Source organism: Odocoileus virginianus, chromosome 33 (assembly GCF_023699985.2).
Source record: "Odocoileus virginianus isolate 20LAN1187 ecotype Illinois chromosome 33, Ovbor_1.2, whole genome shotgun sequence".
NCBI classification, from domain to species: Eukaryota; Metazoa; Chordata; class Mammalia; order Artiodactyla; family Cervidae; genus Odocoileus; species Odocoileus virginianus.
In genome coordinates, this window is record NC_069706.1 from 23,650,421 (window position 1) to 23,670,661 (window position 20,241).

General features: G+C 46.8%; 1 protein-coding gene across 1 annotated transcript; it reads left to right on the forward strand.

Annotated features, from left to right (window-relative positions):
* Positions 1-1,161: 1,161 nt before the first annotated feature.
* C33H16orf82 (chromosome 33 C16orf82 homolog) lies at positions 1,162-3,452 on the forward strand. Its single transcript, XM_020907931.2, has one exon. It carries the CDS (start codon positions 1,162-1,164, stop codon positions 1,942-1,944), a length of 783 nt encoding a protein of 260 aa, XP_020763590.2. The 3' UTR covers positions 1,945-3,452.
* The last annotated feature ends 16,789 nt before the right edge of the window (positions 3,453-20,241 follow it).

The window sequence follows — 20,241 nt, forward strand, 5'->3', positions numbered from 1 at the left end:
GGAAGATACCCTGGAGGAGGAAATGGCAACCACTTCATCCTCTATCACCCTCTTCTCCTCCTGCCTTCAATCTTTCCCAGCATCAGGGTCTTTTCCAGAGTTGGCTCTTTGCATCAGGTGGCCAACGTATTGAATCTTTAGCTTCAGCATCACTCCTTCCAATAAATGTTCAGGACTGATCTCCTTTAGGATTGACTGGTTGGATCTCCTTGCAGTTCAAGGGACTCTCAAGAGTCTTCTCCAGCATCCCAGTCTGAATTTTAGGGATAAATATTCAGGTGGGAGGCCTGTGGCTGCTGGGCCATTTTCTGGGCTGGTGAAGCTCTCTCTGATGACCTTCTTTCCCAACCTTCTAATCAGATGAACCACAGCTTCCCCTTCAGGGCACTTGGCTGCTGGGTTTCTGAGGGGACGTGGTGGGGCAGGGAAGCAGCCACCGAGCTGTCCCTTCCCAGCCAGTCCCTGGCAGGGAAAGCAGGGTTGTGGGGACAAGTCAGACCACTGTGATGAGCAATCAAGGGAGAGAGTCACTGTGCTCAAAAATCCAAACGCATGTTTATAAAAAGCCCTGACATGGTTATGATACAAACCTGAGGGTGCACAATCCACTCATTCAGTAAAGACTCAGTGAGCATCTGTTATGTGCCAGCATTATGCTGGGTGGAACAGAACAGAAAATAAGAAATGAAAATTTCTGCCCTCACAAGGTTCACACTGCAGCAGAGGCAATGTATGGCAACAACCAATACATAAACATAATTGCAAATTGTAACGAAAGCCATAAGGCCCATAAATCAGGATGTGACATAAAGAATAGAGGGACCTGCTTGGGGAGGCCAGGGAAAGTTTAATGAGGAACACTGGAGCTGAAACCTGAAGGGACCAAGGGAAGAGCATTCCAGGTGGTGGGAACCACCTGTGCAAAGGCCCTGTGGCAGATAAGAGCTCAGAATAACAAAGTGGCCAGTGTGACTGGGCATCCAAGGCGACGATAGGGTAGGGTGTGACACGGACGAGGTTGAGTGAGAGTCTAAACTGGACCAGGCAGGGCCATGGAAAAATGGAGGTTAAAACCCTGACTGTGAAATTCTCTGGAGCACAGAGCTGAGTGAGGAGCAGAGGCTCAGAAAATGACAGGATGTGAAGAAACACAGCTCATAAATGTCTCAGCAGGGATGCAAAGGCAGGTCTCCTGACCCGGCAAAGCAGAGACCACAGGCCCCTTTGGAAGTGGTTCTCAGCCCTTCTGCACTGGAGTCTCCTTTCTGCCCAACTGCAGCCCCTGATGCCCCAGGGGCCAGCACATCATTGTTCTCCCTCCTGCCCCGCCCGCCCACATCACAGGCACCATCACCATGGGAACCAAGCCAGCCAATCAGAACCCTCCCTTTTCAGGGGGACCCTTATAAATTGAGCCTCCTCTGCCCAGACACACCACATCCAACACCCAGAGGCCTCCAGGGCCCCCTCCTCCTGGAGAAACCAAGTCAGTTGCCCCCCACTTTCCTCCAGGGCAGGCAAGGGGAGTCTCCCAGCGGGGAGGCTCAGGAACCGGGTGCGGGTCTGCAGTCACCCAGCCTAGAGCCCCAGTCCCCCGCATGGCCACGCCATGATGCAGAAGCCAGGCAGGAGCCGCTGAGAGATTCCAGTGGTCACCTGGGAAACACCGTGAGCCACGACAGCAGCGTCCTGTCAAGCCTGCAACACTCCAGCCTGGAGCGATGCACTGACATCAGCCGGCTGAGCAGCGGGTATGCAGGGGATGAGGAGAACAGCGAAGTCAGCTTGCCAGGCAGCCATCAAATCGTGCGGTTGAGCAGAAGGCTCCACACCCAAGCAGGCGGGGCCCAGACCAACCAGGTGTGCGCCGTCCCCTCTCCTAAGCAGCTGAAGAGACGACTGGCCCGCCAAGCCAACAGAACCAACCAGACTGGAGGGGAATAGTAAGACCAGCCTGCCCAGCGGCAGCGTGGAGAGCAGGGCCAGCAGCTTCAGCGACATCAGTTTCATCAGCCTGGGCAGCAGCGCCCTAAACTACCAAGTGAGCAGCGGGCTGGTCAGCTCCGTGGGCAGCCTTCCCTCCAGCCAGGCCAGCAACCACCAGAGCATCAGGGTGGACAGCCACGTGCAAAGTGGGATGCAGAGCAAAACCAGTCTTCCAGGGGACAAAGCTGGGGACAGGGTGAATGTTAGTGACCAGGTCGCCAAGGATGAGCAGCCTGCCCAGGTGCACGTGCCTTTATGAGAAGACTCGCCTCGCCAGCCACTGGGACCTTGAAAAACACATCATGTGAAGACACAGCAAACCCAGACTTCACCCAGAGTGGTTATCACCAACAGAAGTAAGAAAGACCTTTTAAAAGTAAACGCTGGGTCAAAATCACCAGTGACTTTGATTTATCTGTAACAACAGCCATCAGCAGGAGAGCCATGTGTCACCAACTACACTGAGCATCAGCGGTCAGTGATGAGACCATCTACACTGAAAACCATTCTTGGGAAGAACACGATCAAGATCCACCCGTGCTGGGTCCACCTGTGTTAACACCACAGTGGCAACAACATCAATCCTGTGAACCCCAGTGACGAGCCGTCCCTGACAGCATCCATCAGTGACAAAGCCATCTGTTAGAGAACCATCCTTGGTGGGATCACCGGTGCCAGAACTCATCCATGGAGACAACCATTTTCAAGGCAAGTGTCAACTGTTATTAAGAACCAGCTGCAGTTAGAAGAACCTTCCATGATCCATCCCAAGTGAAGAACACCATCTGTAACCAACACCGACCATGATGAGCTCAGAAGGCACAACCACCAACCACAGCTGGGATTGTCCATGTCAAGAGCCAACTGGCGCAAGTGCTGTCGGTGGGGAGCTCAGTCAGTCCCAAGCATGATCTGTAACAGGCGCTGCCCACAGGAGCCGGGAGCATCTAGAGTGGACACTCGTGACGACTGCGTCAAGGGAACCCCATCCCTGAGAAGCATCGTCTAAGGAAGATTTACACTTTCAATTTTGAACGCTGTTTCCAGGCAGCAAGTGCTCCTTGGCATCCATCCATGTCTCTGTTGGGCCTCAGAGGAGGCAGAGAGACAAGAGGAGAGGCCAGGAATCAACCTTTGTTGAGATGGTTGGGACAGTGCTTCCCGTGGCAGGACAATGCCACAACAAATGCTTAATGGTGACAGAGACCAACCCAGCCGAGAATGGCTGCGGTGGGTGAGCTCTGGACCATTTAGTGAATGACCCCTAGGGTGGGTGGGACGACTAAGGTCTGTGCTCCACCCCTACTCAGGACATCAGCTCCGTCCCTGGGCTGATCACACAGACTTGGGGGAGAGTGAGTACGTCCTCGGAGGGACGGAGGCCAGAACAGTCATGCAGACATCCCCTGGGTACCAGAAGGAAAGCTGAGGGGGCACCGAAAACAATAAAAGGTGTCTGGAGAGGCTCCGTGTGTGTGTGTGTGTGTGTGTGTGTGTGTGTGTGAGTCTGTGTGCGTTCCTGGTGAGGCCATGATCACACTGAAGAATCATGGAGAGGATCAGGCTTAGCCACCAACTTTGCTACGTAATCCTTACACATTCTGGGCCTCAGTTTGCCCATATGAAAAATGGGACCAATCACCCCTATTTCATAAACAGACAGGATGGTTTTATGGATTACACAAGAATACATTCTTGTATATTAAGAACCTAGCTAGGACTGTTTCCTTCCTTTCCTTCTCTTTTCTTACCCATCTGTAGAATGGGCACAGTGGTTTCACTCAGGCATAAGTTGGGGTGCTAATAGGAAGAAAAGCATTCTTGACCAAAAAAAAAAAAATTGTACCATTTGCTTAGGAGTCAAGATGGTACAGCAGGTGATTTTGATGGGTTTGAGGAAGGGTGAGTGGTTTTGGGTTTGAGGGTGCCATGTGTCTGGATGGGTGGGTCCCTTTTTCTTGAGCATGAGCACCCCTTTGGAGGACAGTCTCCCCCGCTTTGCTGCAGGCAAAATCGCTCAGCATGGCCTGAGTTCCCACGAGCCAGGTGGACAAGAGAAGGACCCCCGACCCTGCCCAAGTGACCCTCTGTCTGCCGTGGCTGCGGGGGAAGCTTGGCTGCCTCATCACCCCCACCTCTGTCCGGTCTCCCCTGGGGACATCCCTCTGATTTCCTGTCTCAGAGGTGAGCAGAGACACTGAGGCGCACAGCAGGACGAGACAACTGCACGCTGGGCCCTGGGTCAGGAGGCCACAGGCTACTTGGACACAGCATGGCCAACGCTGAGCACTCAGCCTTCCCCTGACCACCTCTCCTCCCCTGTCCCCTCTCTGCAGATGACATCATCACTCCCGATTATCCAAGCCAGATCCTGCACCACAGTGGTCTGCCCCTCCCCCTCACATATCCCATCGGCCCTTCAACCTCTCCCACCCCCACTGCTGACCCCCTAACCCAGGCCGTCACCTTCCACCCAGACCAATGGTTCCCAGCCCTGGCTGCATATTGGAACCACCTGGGGGACATTGTTAAGATACAGATGACCAGGCCACCCCCAGAGACTCTGCCTGGGCACCATCAGTGTTTAAGGCTCCCCAGGGGGCGATGATACTCAGCCAGGACTGGGCAATGTCACTGACCTTGACCTCTTCCTCCTCTAGCCCATTTTCAACCTCTGGGGTCAAAATCTGACACCTGCCAGGGCCGGGAAGGTGAGGGGGTCATGTGTGGCTTTGACATGTGTCCCATCTAAAGAGAAGCCAGCAGTGTAGTAGGATTCTATGCAAAATGTCCTGATTTTTAACACATGGGTGTCACCCCAGTGTTCACAATGCAGCACTATTTGTAATAGGCAAGACATGAAAGCAACCTAAATGTCCAGTGACAGAGGAATGGATAAAGAAGATGTGCTGTGCATATATACATATATATATATATACATATATATATATATATATATGTAGGTATGTATATTTATATACACACAATAGAATACTACTCAGCCATAAAATATAATGAAATAGCGCCATTTGAAGCAACATGGTTGGTTGGACCTAGAAATTATCATACAAAGTGAAATAAGCCAGAGAAAGACAAATACCATATAATATCACTTACACATGAAGTCTAAAATATGAATCAAGTGAACTTATTTACAAAACAGAAACAGACTCTCAGATCTCAAAATCAAACTTACAGTTACCAAAAGGGAAACATGGGGTAAAGTGATAAATTAGGATATTGTGATTAATATATACACACTGCTATATGTAAAATAGATAAAAAAGACCTACTGTATAGCACAGGGAACTCAATATTCTGTAATAACCTATATGGGAAAAGAATCTGAAAAAGAATGGATAAAGCAGAATCATTACTTCACCGACAAAGTTCTGCCTAGTCAAAGCTATGGTTTTTCCAGCAGTCATGTATGGATGTGAGAGTTAGACCATAGAGAAGGCTGAGCTCCAAAGAACTGATGCTTTTTTTGAACTGTGGTGTTGCAGAAGACTCTTGAGAGTCCCTTGGACTGCAAGGAGATCAAACCAGTCAACTCTAACAGAAATCAGTCCTGAATATTCATTGGAAGGACTGATGCTGAAGCTGAAGCTCTAGTACTTTGACCAACTGATGCAAAGAATTGACCGACTGGGAAAGACCCTGATGCTGGGAAAGATTGAAAGCAGGAGGAGAAGGGGATAACAGAGGACGAGATGGTTGGATGGCATCACTGACTCGATAGACATGAGTTTAAGCTAGCTCCGGGAGTTGTTGATGGACAGGGAGGCCTGGTGTGCTGCGGTCCTTGGGGCCGCAAAGACTCAAGACACGACTGAGCAACTGAACTGAACTAATATATAAAATACATACAACAAATATGTATATAATATATATATACACAAAACTGATTCACTTCACTGTGAACTAGCTTCACAGTGAACTTCAGTCAACTTCACTTCACTGAAACTAGCACAACATTATAAATCAACTATCCTTCAATATAAATTAAAAAAGAAACAGATTGACTCTGTTCTAAACCTCAAAAAATAACATGAGTCACAAATTCAAAAATATTTTAAACAGGGAGCAAATGAAAACATTTCTGGAGGCAGGAGCAGGCCCACACACCCAGTGGTTTTTGCCACTAACCAGAAGACAGAGTGATTTTTCAGAAACAAAAAGATTGCTTATAATCCTTGACTGGTTAAAAACTTTCAGATTTTCCCACTGTCCAAAGAATTTGTCGTGACATTCAAGGCTCTTCACAAACCGACATAAATATGTTTTCTCCACCTCAACTCCAGCTGCTGCTAAGTCACTTCAGTCGTGTCTGACTCTGTGAGACCCCATAGACAGCAGCCCACCAGGCTCTCCCATCCCTGGGATTCTCCAGGCAAGAACACTTTACCCCTAAACCTCTAGGTACTGTCTCAAACCTGAGTTCAAGCCTCTGGGTCTTTGCGCCTGCTCCTTCCTCTGTCTGCCATAGTTTCCATGCATTATAATTCCCACACATTACACTTCAGCCTTTTTAGTGCACAGTTCTGATTTTTTTAATTGGAGGATCATTGCTTTACAAAGTTGTGTTGGTTTCGGCTGTATAGCAAAGTGAACCAGCCGAATATCTGCATGCTCATAACCCTCCCTCTTGAGCCTCCCTCCCCGCCCCCGCCCCCCTGCCCGCCACCTCACCTTTAAGAGGTCATCCCGGATCACCGAGCTGAGATCCCTGTGCTATATACACTAGCCATTTTACACATTCAGTTCAGATCGGTTCAGTCACTCAGTCGTGTCCGACACTCTGGACCCCATGGACTGCAGCAGGCCAGACTTAGTGCATATATGTTAATGCCACTCTGTCACTTCGCCCCACCCTGTCCTTCCCTGTTATGTCCAAAAGTCCATTATTTATGTCTACATCTCCATTCCTATACAACTTTCCTAGATTCCATACGTATGTGTTCATATACCATATTTGCTTTTCTCTTTCTGACTCACATCACTCTAACAGGCACGAGGTTCAATAGAGTTCTGTGATTATTCACACACACACACACACACACAAAGGCAGTTGTATATCTACCACCACTCCCTATAACATCAACTAGCTCCATCACCCCCCAAAATCCCCTGATGCCCCTTTGTATCCATCCCTCCTCCCGCCCCCGCAGTCACCAACCACTTTTCTGTCCCTACCATTTCCCAGAAAGTCACATACATGGAATCACACGGCTTGAGCCTGGCTGCTTAGCTAACACCTTTGTGGCCGGCTAACTTCGTTTCTATTTATCCAGACTAGGATCCAAGATGAACCCTCTAACAAACGTTGATGCACTAGATGTTGTGCCAATATAACTCTATCAGTTCACTTAAGCGAATATCTAGGAGGGAAATGGTTGAATGGTATAATTACAAGCACGCTTCACTTTATAGAACCTGCCAAATCCAGGGGTCCCCTCAAGACTCTGGCCATAGATCAGTAGTGGTCTGTGGCCTGTTAGGAACTGGGCAGCACGGCAGGAGTTGAGCAGCGGGCAAGTGAGCAAAACTTCACTTATATTTACAGCTGCTCACCATCGCTCACATTACTGCCTGAGCTCTACCACCCATCAGATCAGTGGCAGCATTAGATAGGCATTCTCACAGGAGCATGAATCCTACTATGAACTGCACGTGGATGGGATCTAGGTTGGGTGCTCCTTAAGAGAATCAACTGCCTGATGATCTGATTCTGAATTATAGTGAGTAGTAGAACTGTTTCATTACATATCACAACAACATAATAATAATAATAGAAATAAAGGGCACAATAAATGTAATGCACTCGAATCATCCTGAAACCATCCCCCCACCTCCTCCACCTGGTCCATGGAAAAATCGTCTTCCACAAGCTGGCCCCTGGTGCCAAAAAGGTTGGGAGCCACTGGCCAAGTCATTTTCTAAAGGAAGCTTTGCTTTACCGGAACTTTATATTTGCCAGAGCTGTGGTTTTTCCTTTTAACAATCTAGCTCCCTGTTCATTATCTTAACAATGGGAGGGAGTTTGTATCAGCCTCCCATTATTAATTCCGTTTTACCTATGGGGAAACTGAGGCATGGGCTTCCCAGATGGCACAGTTGGTAAAGAATCTGCCTGCTGATGGAGGAGACAGAAGAAACACGGGTTCGATCCCTGGGGTTGGGAAGATCTCCTGGAGGAGGGCATGGCAACCCACTCTAGTATTCTTGCCTGGAGAATTCCATGGACAAAGGAGCCTGGCAGCCTACAGCCTATGGAGTCGCAAAGAGTTGGACACAACTAAGCAATTAAGCTTGCATGCAAACTGAGGCACAGGAAGGCTAATGTGTGAGTTAGTTGGCAAGCTGGGGTATGAACCCCAGCAGTCTGTCTCCAGAATTCATGATCTAAATCATTAACCTGTCTACCCTTCCCTCTCTGTTTTGGACTCACGCAGCAAACCCAGGCCACAGGCCACACCCAAACACAGGGCACCCACCCAGTCACTCCTTGTCTCGGGGCCCTAAATACAATGCCTCCCACTGGATGTGTCTTTCTCCCTAAGTGGAGGCACCATGCCTCACCCCATCTGATTTTTCTCTTCAGCCAAGTCCCACGGCTTGTGGAATCTTAGGTCCCAACCAGGGATCAAACCTATGCCCACAGCAGAGAAAGCACCAAGTCCTAGCCACTGGACCACCAGGAAATTCCCAACCCCACTCCCTCTGTATCCTCAAGGCCCCATCCCTGTCAGTAGCGCCAATGAGTGCCGACTGAATAAATGAATCAGTGGGCAGGGAAATGAGTGAAGGATGCGTGGCTGAAGCAGAGGAAGAGAGGTGGGTCCTCCGAGGCCCATTCACCAGCGACTACAGCCCATTGTCTAAAAACAAATGCAGTTCAGGATCCAAAAGTTAACTACCACTCGCTGTGCACGCCCCAGCCCCCAGGACAGCTCCATCCTTCTCTCACTGTCTGCCCAACAGATGGGTCTCCGCCTGGCTCTCTCCCACCCACCCCAGCACTGGGCATGCAGCAAGCTCTTGAAGTGAGGACCATTTTTCAAGTGGGCATGGTGATTTTTTCTTTCCTGTCCTCTAGCTCAGCGTTCGGGGTACAGCGGGGTTGGAATGATGGGTTAGCTGCAGGCGCTGGCTCCTGAATTATTAACTGGGCTGGGGAGAGAGCTGCTTACAAATGCTGTCTGTCCAGCAGACCATGGCAGCCCTCAGACTTCAAACAGGCCTGGAGCAGGCAGGCTGGCGAATGGGAGGGATTCACACACTGACCGAATCTGGGACTTCTCATCCTCAATGCTCCCATGGCCTCCGTCCCCCGGTCCTGCTTGGAAGGAGGTCATCTTTCATGCTATGAAGTGCTGATTCTGCTAGATGTAAGCTCCTGACCTCTTCTCCTCTGCCCACTCCAAAACCAGTGGGTAAAATGGATGGAATATGTGGATTATGGTGATTTCTGAGCCTGGAGCTTGCTGTGTGATTCTCAGTCCACAGCTCATCCTGGGCAGGGAGAGGGAGTAGGGTGTCCAAGGCTGGGTCCCTTAGAAGCAGAGCCTGAGATGGGGGTTTTTGTTCCGAGAAGAAAGCGAGAGGGAAACAGGCTGGGGAAGGGAGGGTGCTGGAGGCTGACCTCAGGCTGATCTCACAGCAGGGTGGGGTGGGGAGAACCAAGGGTGTGAGGTAGGTGGGGTGGGGGGTTCTGCAGTGTTAATTGCAACTCAGAGCTGGTCCCACCTTTAGTCAAAGTGGGAGGGCCTTTCATGCCCTCATGCCCTGGGTGGAGGGATCATAACCTCTGATTAGGAGAATAGGTCCCATCCCATTCAAAAAAATATCAACAACCTCAGTGGCAGATTTTATTTTCTTGGGCTCCAAAATCACTGCAGACAGTGATGCTTGCTCCTTGGAAGAAAAGCTATGGCAAACCTAGACAGCGCATTAAAAACAAGAGACATTACTTTACTGACAAAGGTCCACATAGTCAAAGCCATGGTTTTTCCAGTAGCCATGGACCATAAAGAAGGCTGAGAGCCAAAAAATTGATGCTTTCAAACTGCGGTGCTGGAGAAGACTCTTGAGAGTCCCTTGGACTGCAAGGAGATCCAACCAATCAATCCTAAAGGAAATCAATCCTGAATATTCATTGGAAGGACTGATGCTAAAGCTTAACCTCCAATACTCTGGCCACCTGATGTGAAGAGCCGACTCACTGGAAAAGACCTTGATGCTGGGAAAGACTGAAGGCAAAAGAAGGGGCCGACAGAGGATGAGATGGTTGAATGGCATCACCAACTCAATAGACATGAGTTTGAGCAAACTCTGGGAGACAGTGAAAAACAGAGAAGTCTGGAGTGCTGCAGTCCATGGGGTCTCAAAGAGTCAGACACAACTTAGCAGCTGAACAACATATAACAACTCTGGAGTAAATACTCTGGAGAATCCCATGGACAGAGGAACCTGGCAGCCTACAGTTCATGGGGTGGCAGAGTCGGACAACACTGAGCACGGAGCAGTACCCCAAACTTGGCAGGATCCAGTTTCAGCTGATAAGCTGGCAAAAGAGGTGAATGGATGTCCTTCTTGGGAACCCCACATAAACTTCTCCAGACCCCTCCCCAAAAGAACAAATGCAATGGATGAACAGAAATAAGAAGGTAAATCTGAGACCAGATAAACTTCAGAAACATAAAGAATGATTTTTTAGCCAAGGGTGGCAAGGAGGCAGTTTGAACAGGGTGAGAGGGTTTAAACCAACACACCTCATGAGGGTTAACTGTAGAAAGCAAGAACAACCACGTGCTCCATGCAGCAGACCCAGGATCTTCCTAAGACAAATCCAATCATGTTTCCAGCACCTTGCTTAAACCTTCGATGGCTCCCCATTGCCCTTTAGGGAGGGTAAAGTCCAAATGGGAGTGTCTTAACTTGACCTTGATGCCATCCAGGCTCCAGCCTCTTCTCCAGCCCCTCCCACACAGCCCATGTTCCCACAAAAGTACCTTTCCCTTCTCTCTCTTCTAGTAGTGGCTTAGTCGCTAAGTCGTTTCCAACTCTTGTGACCCCGTGGACTGTAGCCCACCAGTTCTCTGTCCATGGGATTTTCCAAGCAAGAATCCTGGAGCAGGTTGCCATTGCCTTCTCCAGGGGATCTTCCTGACCCAGAGATCAAACCCCAGCTTCCTGCACTCCAGGCAGATTCTTTACCGACTGAGCGGCCAGGGAAGCCTCTCTTCCGGGTCTTTTCGCAAATTGTCTCTCAATCTGTAACACCCTTCCTCTCTGTTTCCTACTCAGCTCTCTTCATAGGACCTAATTCAGGTGTCCCTTCTACCAGAAAGCCCTCCCTGATCTCACCCCAGACTGCACCCCATTCTCTGTACTCTCATGACCTTCTGCTTTGCTCCATCTTTTTCTAAGTCCTTCTGAATTGTGATTGGCCACTTCCTTGACAGTTTTCTCCTCTGGGAAGACACTACCCCAGCACTTAGCACACAGCAGCCACTCGCTGAATGGGCACTAATGGAAGCAAGGATGAAGGTCGAAAAAGGAATAAACCCCATCCTCCAAAGGCTTTAGAGTAGAAACCCCCTGGAAACAGAGGCTCAGTGGGTGCTCAAAGTCCCTTCCATCACTTGGTTTTCAAAGCGTCATAATCAGCTCAAAGACGGCAGGATTGCTACTCAGAGGGACACAATTTATCAATGGTCACAGAGCAACATGTGGGCAACACTCTGATGAAAACTCAAATCAGAACTCTGACTGTGTTCTTGGCTCTTATTTCCTTTCTTAGATGCCCCTTCCTCCACTGAGGAGTCAGGAAAAAGTCGAGGTGATGGGGCTGGTGGTGGTGGTGGGGAGGTAGTTTCTCGTCTAGATTTTCATGGGCACTGGCCCTGTGAATTATTCATCAGGAAATCTGCTTGAGGTAGTGTCTTAGTCTTAATTTTCAATTCCCCTAATGCTGGCCAATTCTCTGCTGAAAACCTCTCAATTATTAATGTTTCTAAAACAATATTTGTTTTCTCTGCATCTAGCAACAAGCCAAGGCCTCATAGCTAGTGATGCTGCCCTGAGGTTCCCAGAGAAAGGTTGGACTTGCTGATGAGGCACTTCAAAGGGGTCGGGGGGGGGGGTGGTGTTTGACTACAGCAACAGACAGACAGAGACCATTAAGCCCATGCAGAGAACAGGTACTTAACGGTGTCCCTGTTATCAGGAACTCCCAGGACAAAAGAAACTATAATAAATTCAAAAACAATTACTATATATTGGTCGCTTATGTGCCAAGAGTGAGGCTAGACACTTTCCTTTTACTTATTTAAGTCTAATGAAAATGTCACAGAGTAAGATTTCTCATTCCCATTTTACAGATGAAGAAACTGAGGCTCAGAGAGACCTCAGGGGAACGGGATTAAGACTCAAGTCTATATGATTCTATGGCCAGTACATTCTCCATCTTGACACAATGGTGTCATGTGGGATTTTAGTTGCATCCAAGGAAGAACTTTCTGGAAGCAAATTATGTTACTTTCAAAGAGCACTTGGAACAAGGCACTGGTGGAAAGGGCATATGGATGAGATGAAACTCCATAGGTGGGGCAGTGGAACTGGGGGGAATCTCTGGAGTTCCCACAGGGATGGCTTTCCTTTACTGTAATACAACCTATTCCATCCAGGTCTTATGGATATCAGGTGGGAGGAGGGGTAGGAGGCAAACTCTATAAGCAGTGGCAGAGGCTTCTGTGTGCCACCTTCAGCCCTCAGACTCAACCATGGACAAAGGGCGTGGTGGTGGTGGTGGAGCTGGCCGAACAGACACAGGCTGCAGCGCTAGACCAGCCTGGGAGGGCATCGTCAGCTGAACCACCCCTGTCCTCTCTGCACCTTGCTTTGCGTGAAATGGGGTAACACCAGCCGCTCCCCTACAAGGTCATGAGCCCATGACAAGCCTGGCACACAGGGAGAGACCAACAAATAGCCCCCCTTTCCCTTTCCCTTCCCCTCCGCTGAATGAGAGGTTAACATTTTCCAAAAGAGTTGGTTAAAAAAAAAAAAAAAAGTGGGGTGGGTGGGGGAAGGACAGAAAGGAAACAGAGAAAGTATTTCTTTTACAAGGCTCTTTAGATGCAAGGGGGAAAGATCCACTCAGAAGAGGCCGAGGCAAAAGGAGGCGGTGAGGTAGAAAAGGAGAGGCTTACGAGGACAGAAAGGTCTCTGCAAGGATGCAGGGCACAGGGCCGGGTTCAGCAGAGCCTCACGGGCCAGAAACACGGCTTCCCGTGTCCACTTCTCTTCAGAACTCCAGCGCCTCCTCTTCCTATCCCTTCGTGCATCTGTTTCCCTTGCCTCTCTCTGCAAACTGCCTTTCCCGGCTTTGTGTGGATGGAAAGGGACCCCTCGTGGCGCCCTGGTTTTTAAGTCCTTCTCCAAGGGTTCAGCAGCCCTATCAGCGTCACTTAGGTCTCAGTTCCAAATTCTGATTGGCCCTGCGAGCTGTCAGGTATATATCCTGGACCAATCAGATGTGGGAGGCAGAGAAGGGTGTGGCTTAGTCTGGCGCCTCTGTCCTCAGTGAACTTAGAACCAAACGAAGAATTCACTATACCCCAACAAGAATGGGTGAAGTTAATCCCCTGGCAATATTAAATGGTGACAAGATTCTGCCCCCATGGGAGCTCTCATGGAGTATGAAACAGCACATCCACTTGCGGAAATTGATAGTACTGCCAAAGCTAGATATATCCCTACCCTTTGACCCAGTAATTCCACTCCTGGGTACATATTGAAGAAAAATGACTGCTACTTCAAGGAGAAGGAATGTAGAAAAATGATCATAGTTCCAACTGTAGAATGTTCACAGCTCCAAACTGGGGAAAATATCACCCACCAACAGTAAAATGGACAAATTGTGACACATTCACACGATGGAATAATATGCATCAGTGAAACGGAATGGATATTGCCCCACGTAACACTGATCAGAGTCTTCACAGGAATAATGTATAGCAAAAGAAGCCGTACACACGAGTCTATGCCAAAGGATTCTGTTTACAAAACAAGCCCAGCTGTGGTGATAGAGGCCACAGCATGAGGCATCTTTGGGGTGTACCAACTGGGAGAGGGTACAAGGGAACCTCCTGGGGAATTATAAAGGTTCTCTATCTCTTCTTGATGGTGGTTATATTTTTAAAAAGTCATCAGGCTAAACACTTAAGAGTTGTGCCCTTTACTGTATGTAAGTAATGCCTCAGTTAAAGAAAAAGAGAAAAAACTTATTTCTATAACATGTAGAAATATACAATCAACTACATAACTACCCCATCAACAACACAGTCACCTTTGTCTGAAGAAGAGAAAAGCATAGGATATATAAACACATATATACATATGTTACATGCATATATGTTTTCTATACTTCACTTGAACTGATAAAATATTGACACCAGTAGACTGTAACTGATGATATATATAATGTACATCCAGAGAAATCACCAAAAGAAAGGTACACACTCAAAAATACTATAGATTAATCAAAATGGAATTCTTAACACTGTAGATTAATCAAAATGGAATTCTAAAAATTGTTCAGGTAACCTACAGGAAGGCAAAAAAAAGAAAACACTACCAAAAAAAAAAAAAAAAAAACTATCTGTTCTGTTCTGTTCAGTCAATCAGTCGTGTCCAACTCTTTGCAACCCCATGGACTGCAGTACACCAGGCTTCCCTGTCCATCACCAACTATAACTATAGTTAACACTATACTTAATGATTCAGGACCTAAAACTTCCTCTCCAAGATCTGCAAAAAATCAAAGATGTCCTCTTTCACCACTCTTATTCAATATAGTGCTAAAATTTCTAGCAAGTGCAATTAAGCAAGAGAAGGAAATAACATACATATAGATGGAAAAGAAGAAATAAAAGTCCTTACCTGCAGAAGACATGATTGTCTACATAAAAAATGCCAAGGAATCTTTAAACAAAAGAAGAAAAAGAAAAAACTCCTAAGCCAATAAGGAAAGTTAGCTAGTTTGCAGAACATAAGATAAGCATACAAAAATCTACTGCAAAAAAAAAAAAATCTACTGCATTTCTGTATATTAATAATGAACACATAGACTCTGAAATTTAAAATGTTATACCATTGGCAATTGCCCTCTCCCTTCAAAATGAAATACTTAAGCATAAATCTAATAAAATACATATAGGATTTTTATACTGGAAACTACAAAAGGCTGATGAAAGAAATCAAAGCGGACGTAAATAAACAGAAAGAAATACCATTTTCACAGATTGTAAGAACTCAACATAGAAATGATAACAGATCATCCCAATTTGATATTGTTTTAATGAAAGTCTTATCAAAATCACAGAAAGAGTTTCTGTAAATGTAGACAAGATTATGCTTAAATTTAAATGGCAAGACAAAGGAACTAGAATAGTTAGAGCAATTTTGAAAAAGAAGAATGAAGTGGGAGGAATAAGTCTGCTTAATTTTAAACCTTATTCTGTTGCTACAGAAATCAAGATCATGTGATATTAGAGGAAAGATGGCATAGCCCATAAAAAGAAAGAAGTGATACATCGAGCTTCATGAAAATTAAAAAATTTTTTCTCTCTGAAGGACTCAGGAAACAATGAAAAGACAAGCTACTGAGTGGGAGAAAACATTTGCAAATCTCATATGCAACAAAAGACCAGTATCTAAAATAGGTAAAGGATTATCAAACCCAATAATGTAAAAAAATCAAATTAGAAAAAGGGCAAAAGTCAGAAATAGAAATTCCACCAAAGAGAATATACAGATGGCAAATAAGCACATGAAAAGATGTTTCAACATTATTAGACATTAGGGAAATACAAATTAAAATCACAAGGCTACACACCTGTCTGAATGGTTAAAATAGAAATTAGTGACAAAACGAAACACTGGCTAGGATGTGGAGAATTTGGGTCACTCATACATTGTGGGTGGAAATGTAAAATGGTACAGCCACTCTGGAAAACAGTTTGACAATTACTTATAAAAATAAATATGTGACTACTAGATGACCCAACAATTAGACTCTTGGGCATTCATCCTAGAGAAATGAAAATGTGTGTTCCCACAAAACTCTGCCTACACAAATATTCATAACAGCTTTATTCACAATAGAAAAACAGCCCAGATGTCCTTCAGCTGGTGAGTGGATAAACAGGCTGTGGTACATCCACACTGTGGAATATTGCTCAGCAATAAAAAGGAAGACACTACTGATGCTTGTAACAACTTGGATGAATCTCCAGAGTATTATGTGGAGTAAAAAAAATCTCAAAACATTACATATTGTGTGATTCCATTTATATAATGTTCTTGAAATGATAAAATTATAGAAATAAAGAATGAATCAGTGTAACCAGTGAAAGGACAATACAAGAGATCCTTATGGTAATGGAAATATTCTGTATCTGGATCACAGCAATGTCAGTGCTCTGGCTGTGATTTGTACTCTGGTTAAGGAAGTTACTGTCATCAGGGAAACCTGGGCAAAGAATATATAGGGGCCCTCTCTGTATTATTTCTTACACCCGCATGTGAATCTACAATTATCTCAAAATAACAGGTTAATTTGTTGTTTTAATCACAGGGGGAAAAAAAAACTCTGAATTCTTCTACTTCATCCTAGTTCTGGCCCTGGCATGAACTTCCCTAGACATGTTTTAAGATCTTTTCCTCACAATTTTGGCAAATAGGCCATTAAAAGGATGACTAATTTTTGGCAAATTGTTTTTTGATGACTTGGCTTTGGATGAACTGACCTACACTGCGATTACTCACGGGTAGGAGGGAATAGGCTGGGGTTATAAATTAGGACTGGACAACACTAAGCTTCAGAGCCATCTTAAGGAATCTGGACACTGTCCTTGGGACACAGAGGGGTGTATTAGCCCAAGCTACCAAAACAACGTGCCACAGACTGAGTGGCTTAAGCAACAAAAATATGTTCTCACAGTTCTTGAGGCTAAACATCTGAAATCAAGGCGTCAGCAGAGCTGGTTCCTTCTGAGGCCTCTTTCTTTGGTTCGTAGATGGCTGTCTTCTCCTTGGGTCCTCACATGGTCCTTCCTCTGTGTACCGTCTATGCCCTAATCTCTTCTGATAGAAGACACCAATCATATTGGATTAGGGCCCACTCCCAATGATGACATGCTGACTTTACCTCTTTAAAAATGGTATCCCCAAGTACAGTCACATTCTGAGCTACCAGAGTCAACACATGCATTTGGGGGGAGGGGAATGTAATTCAGCCCATAACAAGGACTTATTAAATGGTTGGAACAGGGAGCTGGCGAAGTGGTGCATATTTGTGTTTTTGTGTGTGTGTTGTCCTCTGGCTTCAATGTGGAAAACCAAAGGAAGGTAAGAAGGGAGGGGAGGAGACTGATTAGCAGGTTGTCTCCATCATCCAGATAAAGGGAGATGGGAATCTGCACTGAGGCAGAAGCACTGTAAGTGGAGAGAAATTTACAAACCCAAGGTGTCTTAGTCAAGGCTCCCCTAAAAGCTGACTATGACTTGAATTCAGGTAGTTTATTTGGGCTTCCCTGGTGGTTCAGATGATAAAGAATCTGCCTGCAATGTGGGAGACATGGGTTCGATCCCTGGGTTGGGAAGATCCCCTGGAGGGGGCATGGCAACTCACTCCAGTATTCTTGCCTGGAGAATCCCATGGACAGAGGAACTTGGAAGGCTACAGTCCATGGGGTTGCAAAGAGTTGGAAATGACTGAGCAACAAGGCATAGCACAGTTTGTTTAAGAGCGGCTCTCAGGAAGTACCATTAAGAAATATGGAAAGAGAGGCAAGAAAAGGAGATGAACCTATAAAGCGTATGCCAGGGAGCAAATTACCCCTCTGGGCACCTGGAGCTCAATCTCACTGGTAACCATCTGGAGAACCAAATAAACTGCCCACTGGAGTACCGGGAGCCTGAGGGATGTATCCACCAATGCTCATCACCCATAGGCTGGAGATGCCCCGCCAAGGGCCCCATACATCTGAGTAGTATGTACACACAGCCAAGTGACCTTTGGAGGATAACGCACTCTTATCTATAGAACTTCATGCAATAAGGGAAATGTTCTGTATTGGTGATGTCCAATATGGCAGCCACTAGCCAGTCACACACGGCCACTCAGCAACTTGAAGTATGGCCAGTGTGACAGAGAAGCAGAATTTTTAATGTTATTTAATTTTAAGGAACTTAAATAGTCATATGTGAAAGTCTGCTTTGGAAGACGCAAACCAGAAGAAATGAGGCAGGAGCAGGGAACTGTGCACGGCAGCAGTTCTGAACCAGGCCAGCTGAGTGTGCCTGGCAAAGACATGGAGAATCAAGAGGACTTGGTATTTAGTGGATGTGGAGTTGGGGGCTGTGTCGGTGGCTCCAACTAGGGTGTGCTACAATTAGCCAAAGGTTGTGTAGGTGATGTTTCCGGGGGTTGAGCTAACCAGTGCCATGGGGCACACTTTGAGCCCGTATCATGACTGCTGCTAGAAAGGGTCCTGGGTGTGTGCATGCTAAGGCACTTCAGTCGTGTCTGACCCTTTGCAACCCTATGGACCATAGCCTGCCAGGCTCCCCTGTCCATGGGATTCTCCAGGCAAGAATTCTGGAGTGAGTTGCCACGCCCTCCTCCATGGGATCTTCCTGACCCAGGGATCTAACCTGCATCTCTTATGTTTCCTGCATTGGCAGGTGGGTTCTTTACCACTAGTGCCACCTGGGAAGCCTAGAAAGGGTCCGGAGAATCAATAAATGGTCCCCTAGCTCTTCCAAACAAGACTAAGCCTCCCTTACAAGTGGCAGAGCAGTTAATTCTAAAGGAGACTGTTTAAGGGGAGAAATATTAGTGTATTTGGGGTCTCTCGTGGATATGTTGTGGTGTTCTAAAAATGAACATAATTAAAAGCTGCATTTCTTTCAGAAAAGCTAAACAAGGTCCCCACCTAAAGAAAGTGATTTGTGTAGATCGGTGTTGGTAACAGACTTGGCAGCCCTCTTGCAATACCTTCATGCTGACATACTGTAATTTTTTCTTGATGGTTAGACATACTCTGTTGTTATTCAACCTGACTCTTCTGAAACTGTTGCCAATGGTCCAATTAAATAGTTAGCTAAGTATATTAGTGCACATTTCTGTGTATTTGGCCCCTGTGAGATTTACAGGAAATGTGTTTCCCAGACCACAAGGGCCCCAGAGATGGAAATTGCTAGTGGCTTGGCTCTCCTTGGCCATACTCACTGGCCTCAGGCCTACCAACCCTGAGAAAGAGCCTCTGATAAACCAAGATGGCAGAATTGGAGAAAGGAATTAGGGGGCTGTCTTGGTTTCCCCCCAAGAGGAACAATCAGTTTTGGGTTGGCTCCAGCTGCCATAACAAAATACCAGGGACTGGGTAGCTTAAACACAGAAATGCATTTTCTTACAGCTCTGGAGGATAGAAGTCCAAGATCAAGGTGTCAGAAATTTTGGTTTATGGGGAGAACTCTGTTCCTGGCTTGCAGATGGCCACCTTCTTCCCGTGGCATACAGACAAAGGGAGCTGGAACTCTACTGTCTCCCCCTCTCCCGATAAGGACATCAGTGTATGGGACTCGGGCCTCGATGTTATGACCTCATTTAATTTACTTGTCTCTTTCAAAGCTTCCTGGTGGCTCAAAGGGTAAAGAATCTGCCTGCAATGCAGGAGACCCAGGTTCAATCCCTGGGTCAAGAAGATCCCCGGGAGAAGAAAATGGCAACCCGCTCCAGTATTCTTGCCTGGAGAATCCCATGGACAGAGGAGCCTGGCGGGCTACAGACCATGGGGTCACAAAGAGTCCAACATGACTAAGAGACTAACACTTTCACTTTTTACTTTTCAAGGCCCTATCTACAAGGACAGTCATGTTGGGTGTTAGGGTTTCAGTATATGAAATGGAAGTGGGGCCCAATTCTGTCCATAACAAGGTGGTTGAGACCACCAATTAGAACAGGCAAAAAGCAAATGAGATCTTGGTCACCTCTGCTTAGAAGGAGGCATCCTGGCAGGACTGGTCCTGGGGAGGTCTGGCAGTCAGAAACATCCCACGCTCACACAACTAATGCTTGCCGGGCAGCTGCCGTATGCCAGGCACTGAGTTGGTGCTGCAGCTACCAAGGTGAGCCAGAGGGGCTTCCTGCTCTTGGAATCTAGTAAGCTCAAGAGAAAGTGCAGG

Excerpts from the sequence above, each read along its gene's own strand:
- C33H16orf82 (XM_020907931.2), top strand. The coding sequence starts at position 1,162 with ATGTCTCAGCAGGGATGCAAAGGCAGGTCTCCTGACCCGGCAAAGCAG.